The sequence below is a fragment of the Heteronotia binoei genome, chromosome 13 (assembly GCF_032191835.1).
Source record: "Heteronotia binoei isolate CCM8104 ecotype False Entrance Well chromosome 13, APGP_CSIRO_Hbin_v1, whole genome shotgun sequence".
Lineage (NCBI taxonomy): Eukaryota > Metazoa > Chordata > Lepidosauria > Squamata > Gekkonidae > Heteronotia > Heteronotia binoei.
This window is the reverse complement of record NC_083235.1, coordinates 59,412,736-59,423,410: the sequence shown is the minus strand read 5'-3', so window position 1 is coordinate 59,423,410 and position 10,675 is coordinate 59,412,736. Positions and strand designations below refer to the sequence as shown.

At 41.2% G+C, this 10,675-nt stretch overlaps 1 protein-coding gene across 1 annotated transcript in view; it reads right to left on the bottom strand.

Moving 5' to 3' along the window:
* Positions 1 to 482: 482 nt before the first annotated feature.
* SLC26A11 (solute carrier family 26 member 11) overlaps positions 483 to 10,675 on the bottom strand; it is a 31,086-nt gene continuing 20,893 nt past the window's right edge. Inside the window, exons 12-16 of the mRNA XM_060252032.1 lie at positions 6,379 to 6,506; positions 4,712 to 4,811; positions 3,519 to 3,652; positions 2,950 to 3,019; positions 483 to 1,692 (exon numbers count right to left, since the gene is read on the bottom strand). Coding sequence (XP_060108015.1) covers positions 1,601 to 1,692; positions 2,950 to 3,019; positions 3,519 to 3,652; positions 4,712 to 4,811; positions 6,379 to 6,506 — 524 coding nt within the window. The 3' untranslated portion in view covers positions 483 to 1,600. The remainder of the gene's footprint in view (positions 1,693 to 2,949; positions 3,020 to 3,518; positions 3,653 to 4,711; positions 4,812 to 6,378; positions 6,507 to 10,675) is intronic.

The following is a 10,675-nucleotide window of genomic DNA, read 5'->3' as shown; positions in this document are numbered from 1 at the left end:
TGCTGGACGACACATCCAATTACCATGTTAGATTATACAGAGAAACCATTGACATCCAGAAACATAAACACAATTTCAACAGGAAGGAAGTTTAAGAATGAATAGGGCATGGCTTCCAGTCCTGAAAAACACAACATGCCCTACAATTTACAACAGCACTACAGATAAGAGTAGAATTTTAATAGCCAATACATATACCAAAGAACCCCCTCAGGTACGCTCCTCTATTAGCATGTCACAGCTCAGGAAGCTCCCACAAGATAATGACTCAGCCCTACCCCGCCTGTCCTGAGTAGATATAAATTACATGCCTACCAACTTCTCAATTTGACCTAGAGAGAACTCCAGTTTTCTGGGTTACACCTCTGAGGATGCCAGTCACAGTTGTTGGTGAAATGTCAGGCCTCACAATGCCAAGACCAAGGCCACACAGCCCAGAAAATCTACAACAGCCATACAGAAAATATTAGTGCCACAGCAGGTGATGTTATTATTCTTTTAATGGTAACCTCTGCAGTTGAGAAGTAAGCACCATATCCAGCTTTGCTGGTCTGCTCCAAGGCTGGCTATATAGTGGGGAGAAAGGGATATGCCTTTCCCAAATACACTTCTGTGCTTCCAGTCACATTTTGAAAATGCCCGATACAAAGCAAGGGATATTGCTTTCCATATACACTCTTTTGCATACCTCTCCATCTGGATAGATTTCATAGGTGTGGCACAATGGCAGAAGTGTGTGAACAATAGCAGAGTAGCACAGAAGTAATGTATGGAAAGAAGCAGATGTATTGACTTGGAAAGGGAAATGTAACTTGGTTTTAGCTGACCTCCAAACAAAATATGCAACGTCAGTATACAATACTACCAAAAGCTTTCCCAGCAAAATGCCAAAGCTAGACAGTTGTTCTTTCTCTTATTCATCCTGCTTTATTTACATTATTTCAAAAACAATACATTTATTCTCTTAATTCCCTTTCTGAATTAGTGTTCCCTTAACAATGGTCTTTCCACATTCTCTTTTTTCTTGTGCATATCTTGGTTCAGTTTTGTTGTTGTTGTTCTGCTCCCTCTAGTGGTTAATTCAATACTAGATTGTTTTATATTTGTGTCCCTGCACATTTAAACCACAGGTTTTTATGCTGGACATAAGACAACGTAATACCAAATTGACCACTAAAGGGAGTAAAACATATGCAGAACAGAAATATCTCCCCCTCCCAAGCAACAGGAACACACAAGCGAGGAAAATGAGAATGTGGAAAAGCTCAATGTTACTGGAGTGCAATGAACTTTAGAAATAAATTATAGATACCAAGAGGAAACCATAAGTTTCCCAACTGGAGGCACTGCTATCGCAGAACAATGGCACCTCAGCTTCTGTTGCACCTGCAACATTAGGTTGTCTTTGAATAAACTTTATCTTCATTTCTTGAAGAAATCTTCATCCTCCGCAGTGAACTTTCCCACCTGCTGAGCTGCTTCGGAATTCCAGCACAATGCCTTAAAGTGCACAAATTAACAATACAAATCACTATGGCATCTGAACCGCATCTCCATGCTTAGTTTGGGAACTTGCATAGGCATTAATAGCTCCATGTTGTCACTGAATGATTCCAGATGTTGGCAGTACGTTGTTGCCGCCATCAAACAAAGCTTCATTGGCTCTGCGTGACTCCTCTTCACAACTCTTCTCTGCAGAAGGGAGGGAGGGAAAGGATGTTTAGAAGAATGATTCAGCAAGAGATGATCCCTCAGATTCACAGACCATCTATAACAAGAGTTTATGATTAAATGAATACACCAATCTGTCATTGCTAAAGAAAGTACAAGGCAGCTGGTAGATCTGGTGACCTTTATTTCAATTTGAAGCAACTGATAACTAATTTAAACTAACTTCATCCCTTCTCACCTTCATCTCCTAATTTGTCGGTGTGTTCTGTGTGATCACTTGATGAAAAATTGCAATCTTTGTTCATTTTAAACCCTGTAAGTTGGCATGGCTGAAAACGAATGGTTTGCCCAAAACTACCTAATGAATTTCAAATGTAGATCTGTAAATTTTAGATCTAAATGAAATGCTGCCCACTGTATTGCACTTGGAACACAGAGTCACAGATACACACACAGACTCTGATGGCAACACAATGCTTTGTAGAAAGTAGTAGCTTTGGAGATCTGCTTTGTCTTCAGCATGCCTGATAAAAAGGAACATAACATATGTCCTGTATAATAGATTTTAATTTTTGTGAGACCAATCCAACCTGTTCCCCACAAATATGTGATTGCTCTAATTAAAGATGGAGACAGGAGGCAGCCATGATTGCTGCAAAAGCATTCCACTGCAAAAGCATCACTGTGATTGTCAGGAACAAATTCCTGACAGTGTTTGCTTTCATGATTGCTGTTCTTTAACTGATGTTGGTATTGCTGATCTTACTGCCCTGATATTATTATCATTGCCTACTAATGAATCCAGAGTATATGTAACCTATTTCAGGATTTTATATGATATTAACTTCACTGTGTTAACTTGTGTTCCATGCTAACACTTGGGAAGTTTCTTTCTTGATTGTTAGTATGATGTAGGATGCTCCAAGTGGAAAGAGGCTGCAGGGAGACAGTTTTAATCTAATTTCCCTGGGAAACGCTGATAGGCACCAACTGAAGAGAAGATTCGACCTTGGCTGCAAAAGCCTGAGAAAAAATTGTATAATGTTCCAAAAGAACTTTCAAAAGACTTTTGGCGGGCATGGGAAAGTGTATAGCCGCCCCCTTCATCTATAATAGCTCGTAACTTTTGATTGTACGCTTGTCTGGCAAGACCTGGACTGTTAACCGCTTGCCATGTAATGTTTGCTGTTAGTCTCATCATTAAACCCGTGACTGGACCTGGGCAAAACCTTACAGTGATTTAGTGATTTCCTTCAGTACCCTTCCAGCCTTGCCCACCTGCATCCTCCAGGCTGGAAACATAGAATCCTTCCAGATCAGCAGCCAGCAAGACTTGATGCACATGAGCCTGTGGAAAAGGAAGACAAGGGGAAACTAGTCAGTCACATTCCAAGCTTTTTCACACAACTTGGATAAGTTACTAAACATTAAGGAGGTCTGAAGCAAAATCAGCCCTTCAATGGATGGAATGAAATAATGGTTCAGGAATGGACCATCATTTTCATGGCTAAGATCTCAGCTTCACTCCTTTGCATTTCTGGTTAGAAGTATCTCAGGCAGCATAGTTGACAAAGACCTCTACCTGAGATCAGAGACTCAAGAGAGCTTCAGCCAGACCAAACAAACAGTAGTGAGTTAGGTGTATAAGGTAACTGCAGGTATCTTAAATAGATAATCTGTATTCTGAAATGAAAGCTTGATCATTTCACCATTTAAAAAAAGTTTGCACATATGTTTATTTTGTGAAAGGAGAGATGCTGGGGTGTGAGCCTGCCTGATTAGTTTAAACATATAATTATCCAGCCACAATGTGTGCACCTTTCTCCCATGCCAGAGCTCTTACACACCTGCATGTTGACGAAGATCAGAGAGATTCTCCTGCGATGGAATTGTTGAAGTAGCTCTGACAGCCCCATAACCACTGTATAGTCCATACTAGTGACATGAGTACAGTCCAGGATGACAGTGCGCAGTGGAGACACTGAAGGCAGACAACAGTATGATCAGGAAAGAACAAATACAGGCAAAGTATTGGTTATATATATTAGTTTTACATATATAATATGTAACATATTACATATATAACATATTACATATTACATTACATATATAATATAACTAATATAATTCTGGCTGGCTGAGACTTACAGGTATATTTCAAACCCTGAGCCAATCCCATTAGCTGCATTGTCTTCTCTCAGCTTAGAGTCCTTCCCACAATCCACTGTGAAATTCCAATAGACTGTGTGGAAGTTACTGTGAGAGAAAAGACCAAGACAGCATATCTAAGGGTATGCACCATACATATCTTTTTCCTTAGTAGAGGACTGACACTGTATTAAGATTCCCCTGCATCACATATAAAATATATCCCATTAACAGCTTCCCCATTCCATCTGCAATACTGCCAATGGGTCAATGCCAAAATGTCAGGTTAGTGGCTCCATGAAACCCTGAAGGGATGAAAATGCCGCACTGCAAGATTGGCTCTGTGGCTAACTTGATGTTGTCAGGAGCTGCCTTTGGGGTTCCCTTCATAAGACAAAGTCCCTGTCTAGACACAGGACCCTTGACTGCACAAAGCTCACTTTATAATTAAAATCCATGTAGTAACAAGATTTGGTGAGACAATGGGGTTGGATCCAGTCAGCTCTTCCACTCAGTCTAATTCACACCCCTACTACAAGTGCTCATCCCACATGACTTCTGAACATGCAGGTCCCATAATTCTTGGTGTCATCTTTTTGAGTGGTCAGAGAGGTACCTTCTTCCTTTTTCACCAACAAAAAAGCTGGTTGGATCTAATCTATTTTTAAAAAAGGAACTGGGGACCAGGAACATATGCTGTTCTTTAAAAGGTGTTTATCGTCCCAGGCTAACACTTCTGGCCTCAAGGGACAGTTTCTGGTTAAATAATATCTTATGCAAAGGACGCCTGGTCATTTTGCTCAGATTTTATTGAGAGATTTTTTACCTGTGGAAACAGTTCAGTTCCTCACAGCTAGCACCCATAGCAAGGGTGCTTAATTATACATTTTACCTGATAGAGCTCGTTTGTACACAGTGTCACGCAGGAACTCAATGGCTGGAAAATACAGGCCACTGGAAGGCTGCAAGAGTACTGTCTCATGCTCAGACACCTGCAGGAGAAGTTGGGAGGAGGTTTGGGTGTGAACATAAGATGACATTTGTTACTCTCCAGTGATTTACATCCTTGTTCTCTTTCAAGTCAAAGAAGAAGAAGATATTTGATTTATATCCCACCCTCCACTCCGAATCTCAGAGCAGCTCACAATCTCCTTTATCTTCCTCCCCCACAACAGACACCCTGTGAGGTGGGTGGGGCTGAGAGGACTCTCATAGCAGCTGCCCACATGCTATTGCTCCTTGTACTGAAGTTGTTGTATCAGTTCTCTATACAAAAAATCTCAACCAAGTTGAAAGTTGGCTTGATGACAAAAATAGGCATACATGTAATAGAAATTCTACTATTAATACTTTTGCATTACATATCTTCTTGATCCCCTCTTGCTCCAAGGTGAACTGCCTGCTTTATTTATTTTACATGTGCCCAGCTGGTTTGTCCACTCTAATGTTTGTTTGGTGCCTTATTTTTCTTTTAAAAGTCCCCCATTGTCTATTTAAATCTTTGAGAACCACAGCTCTCTTTGTCAGATGCATGGAGATACCCTCCATGCACCTGAAGAAGAGAGCTGTGTTTCTCAAAAGCTTATGCTACAACAATGTTCCCTCTAAGATGCGGATTCTTGTGAGCAAAAATTCTACTTTATGAGCTACTGGCATTAAAGGAGTGAGTTACTGCATAAATTAGCTTGCTCTGAGGCCATTTTTTCCTAAGCTAAGACAAAAATGTGTGAGCTGGAGACTAAAAAATGGTGAGCTAGCTCACACTAACTCAGTTTAGTGGGAACACTAGCTACAATACAGTTTGTTGGTCTTAAAGGTGCTAATGGACTCTTTTACAGCAACAGACCAACACAGCTAACTCCTCTGGATCTATTTAAACCTTGAAACTAGGCCCAGTAGGCAGGCTAATTAACAAGACTAACACAATGGCCAGCCAATCATTGCTGTGCACAGCCTGCATCTGAGAGGGAAGAAGCAGTTGCTTCATGATTTGTTTTACACAATGGTCAATCAATGCTTTGAAACTGCCATTTCTTTTCTAAAATGGAAGAACATCCCTCTGCCCTCAAGGGAAAAAATAATACTATAGATGTGTCTACACAGCTGTGAGAATTCTTCTACAGTGGGCTCACTGCTGAAGTTCACTGTGACTCCAGCCTGAGAGGGAAGGAAACAGGAATGTGTGTATGTGTTAAATGCCATCACTTCCAATTTATGGCAACCCTATAAATTAATGACTTCCAAAACATCCTATCATTGACAGCCTTGTTCAGGTCTTGCAAACTAAGGGCCATGTTTTCCTCGATAGAGTCAGTCCCTCTCAGCCTTGATTTGATCTAGAACCAGATATTTGTCTTTCTGGCATTCCTCAGTATCTACAAAACTCTCCTCCAACACCACACTTCAGATGAATCAACTTTCTTCTTGTCAGCTTTCTTCACTGTCCAACTTTCACACCCACACACAGTAATGGAGAATACTATGGTATGAATTATTTTGATCTTGGTTACCAGTGACAATTCCCAATCTCAATCCGCTTCTGACTCAAGCCAAACAAACCTTTATATGTGGCCTGGCAATGGGGTAGAGCAGAAGAATAGCTGAGACCAGCACACCTGCCATGATGCCATATTGCATTTTCCAGAAACACAGCAAGAATGTCACACAGAGGGGCACCAGGTCCAGCCCTGAGAGAGATAAACACATAAATCCTAGTCATGGATTTGTCACTTCTTGCAGCAAAGTGGCTAATACAGACAACAGGGAGACTGAAAGAGACAAAATTTCTTTGCCCGCTATCAAGATTTTACCAAAGAGTTTGCACCTGACAAATAGAGTACTAAGGTGACTATTAATGAAGGTTATAAAAGGCAACAGGAAGTAAAGGACAAAACAAGCCAATGTTTGTATATTGTACAATGTATATATTCCAGCTCTGAAATTCTCTCAATATCCCTTGCTCTTGCAATGGAACACCATTAACCACATTGCAGCCCACACTATATCATAAAGCAACAGCTGCAATTCCACAGGGTGTGTAAGGCAGATATGTTCCACCAGGCATTCAGCTGAGGACAGCGAAGGTTCCATCTATGTACTCCCACCTCCCTGCCCTTCCCTGTGAGGCAACGGTGCTCTTGGGATTTCCATGCCATTTCTAGTTAAACTACTGTTCTTTATTGTTTTAAATCTGTTTTAATTGATGTTTTATATAATTGTGTTGTGCACCACCCTGAGCTCAGTCCTTCGTGGGAGGGTGGTTAAGAAATCCAATAAATAAGTAGTCTCAGCATGAGTAGGGAGTATGTAACATTCAAATACTCCTAGGGAGAATTTTACCCTTACAGCCAGGTGAATATTGCTGTACAACACATGGCTGATTCCAATGAAGCTCCAGTGAAAATAACAGCAGAGAGGCTAATTAAATAAACAGAAATTGATAGCTGTGAGGAGAGAATCCATGTGTAGCCATAGAAAACAAAAGTGCACAAATCCACACACAGTGACTTAATTGCAAAAACCACTGAAGCTCCTGAAGATGAAAACAGCAAAACGCCATTTTCCACATTCAGTCATAACTGTGCATCAAAGTTTGTTTCAACAAAATCTGAAGCTGGGTTTTCTAATAATACTTTAAGTGTTGACAAAAAGAAATCTTGACAGACACATTATGGATTGTCAACACCAAGGCTAACAAATTCTATATTGTTAGTTTTATTAAGATCAAGTGGAAAAAAGGCCTTGGGCTACAACAGTCAAAGGAGTGGAGAACCCAGGTGGAAACCTGTATTATATTCCAGTATCATATGGATCAAAAACACCTTCCAAGGGTGCTTTTCTGCTAGTAAAAAGCTGACAGTATTCCCCAAAGCAAACATAAGCAGTTAGGCCTTGTTTTAGTGAATACAGCATTTTTTTAAATTTATTTATTTTTATTTATTTATTTGGGATTTATATCCCGCCCTTCCCACAAGTGGCTCAGGGCGGCTTCCAGTGATAGATCCAACAAAATTACAGTATTTAACATATAAAGGGATCAGCATTTTAGTGGCAGAAAGCCTCCTATGGTAAATCTCCCTTTTGTCCACCAAATGCCAGTATTCTTTAAATCAGAGATGTTAAACTCTCTTCTTTTGGTGGCCAGATATGACATAAATGCCACTTTGTTGGGCCAGACCATGCATACCATAAACTAGAGGTGCTGAATTAATTTGTTACGAGGGCTGGATCTGTCAAAAATGCCACTTTGTTGGACCGAGCCATGCATGCCATAGATGAAGTAAATTAATTAACAAATGCATATAACTAAGGAAGGAAAATTTTTCATGGACAAATTGTATAGAAGAGAGTGTCTTTGTGTACAAATATGAAATGTGGCAAACAAGATTTCACATCGAACAGAATCCTCAGTTCCAGTCAACTCACCTTCATAGATGAAGGTCCAGAAAAATTGCATAGATGAGTGAAGATGCTCACATAATGGTTTTTAAAATAATAGCCATGAGTTCCAAACAGTATGGCAAAAAAAGAAGTTCTGAGTACTGCAAAGTCTAAATATTAGCTGTAAATTTTAGCTTTCCTACAATGACCTAAATTTGTTGCATGGATGGTGAAAATTTTGTGCCATAGGTACAGCACTTTGCTGACCTGGGATTTGAAGAGATGGAAAGAAAGACAAGGTCTCTCCTCTTGTTACATGAAGTGTGGCCCTTTTCACATTACTTTTCTAAACCAGGTGTTATTTGTTATTGACCCGATTTTGAGTAAAGCAATACAGGGACAAGGATTTCATACAGTGAATTTCCTTCCACTAATGAGTCATCTCTGAAGTGCTATGATAGTTTCAAACAGTGCCACTCACCTGCCACTCACCCCCCATGTGATCTTCCTCGGACTTAAAAAAAAATTGTTCTAAAGTGAGCACTATAACAGGGGTGGTCAATGGTAGCTCTCCAGATGTTTTTTGCCTACAACTCCCATCAGCCCCAGCCAGCATGGCTGATGGCTGAGGCTGTTGGGAATTGTAGGCAAAAAACTTCTGGAGAGCTACTTTTGGCCACCCCTGCACTATGGTGCTAAACTAGTATAACACTCAGTACTGTCATGGTTTAGCACTACAGCACTCACCTTAGAACAGTTTTTTAAAAGTCCAAAGATGACTGTGCAGTGAAAAAGGGTGGGAGTGGGAAGTGGCATTGTAGAAAGCACAACGACAGGATAATAATAATAATAATAATAATAATAATAATAATAATAATAATAATAATAATAAGAAGAAGAAGAAGAAGAAGAAGAAGAAGAAGAAGAAGAAGAAGAAGAAGAAGAAGAAGAAGAAGAAGAAGAAGAAGAAGAAGAAGAAGAAGAAGAAGAAGAAGAAGAAGAAGAAGAAGAAGAAGTAGTTTTTATTTATACCCCGTCCTCCCCGCCGAGGCAGGCTCAGGGCGGCTTACAGAGCATGATACAGTATCATGGTATAACAATAACAGATAAAAATCAACCAACAATATAAATACAAAATATAAATTAATTTAAGAATAAGTTAAAACAATACAGTGGTGCTACAGTCTCTGTTTATCCAGGCAGTATAATATTCATTCTGGTTACATCTTAAAGACTTCTTGGAAGAGGGCAGTTTTGCAGGCCCTACGGAACTGGTTGAGATCCCGCAGGGCCTGCACCTTCTCTGGCAGCTGATTCCACCATTGGGGCGCTTTTATAGAGAAGGCCAGCTCCCTAGTTGTTTTAAGTTTGGCCTCCTTAGGCCCAGGGATTTCCAAAAGATTTTGTGAGCTGGAACACAGTGCTCTCTGGGGAACATATGGAGAGAGGCGGTCCCTGAGGTAGGCTTTATAGGTCATAACCAGCACCTTGTAACGAACCTGGTATACAATTGGCAGCCAGTGCAGTTCCTGCAGCCTAGGCCGCACGTGTTCCCACCGAGGTAGTCCCACTAGTAGCCTGGCTGCTGCGTTCTGCACTAGCTGCAGTTTCCGCGTTCGGTACAGGGGCAGCCCCATGTAGAGGGCATTACGATAGTCCAATCTTGAGGTGACCGTCGCATGGATCACTGTTGCCAGGTCACCTCGCTCCAAGAAGGGGGCCAGCTGCCTCGCCCGTCTAAGATGAAAAAAGGCGGATTTGGCAGTGGCCGCTATCTGGGCCTCCATTGTCAAGGAAGACTCCAGTAGCACTCCCAAGCTCCTGACTTCACGCACTGGTACCAGTGGCGTCCCGTCAAAAGCTGGAAGGGGAATCCCTCCTTCCGGGGCGCTGCGGCCTAGGCAAAGGACCTCTGTCTTCGCTGGATTCAATTTCAACCCACTCAGCTTGATCCAATCAGCAACGGCTTGCAATGCCCGGTCCAGATCTACAGGGGCGTCGGCGGCCCGGCCTCCAATCAATAGATACAGCTGGGTGTCATCAGCATACTGGTGACAACCCAGCCCATGTCCCCGGGCGATCTGGGCAAGGGGGCGCATATAGGATGGAAAATGGGGAAAAATCATTTTCCCTCAAAATCAGCTCAACCACACTTTGCTTATCCAATGCAAGCAGGTTTGTATGAACAGGTATATAAATTCCACTAGCAGTTGGTTATTACAGCAAGTCTGTCTGAAATTACAGGGGGGAAATCTATTAGCAACCAGTTACTAAAATGGAATACAACAGCAGTTTGAAAAAGGTCTATGAGATCCAACAAGTAGGCAGAGAGGGAGGAGCAACTTTCGCATTCTGCACTTCACCCCACTTTGAATAACCAGCTTTCCTGCTATCCCCATTTCAACCAAAAATAGTGTTTCAAAGAATTCTAATAAATTTCTTAAAGAAGCATTTCAAGAACCCCTAGCTTTTGAAA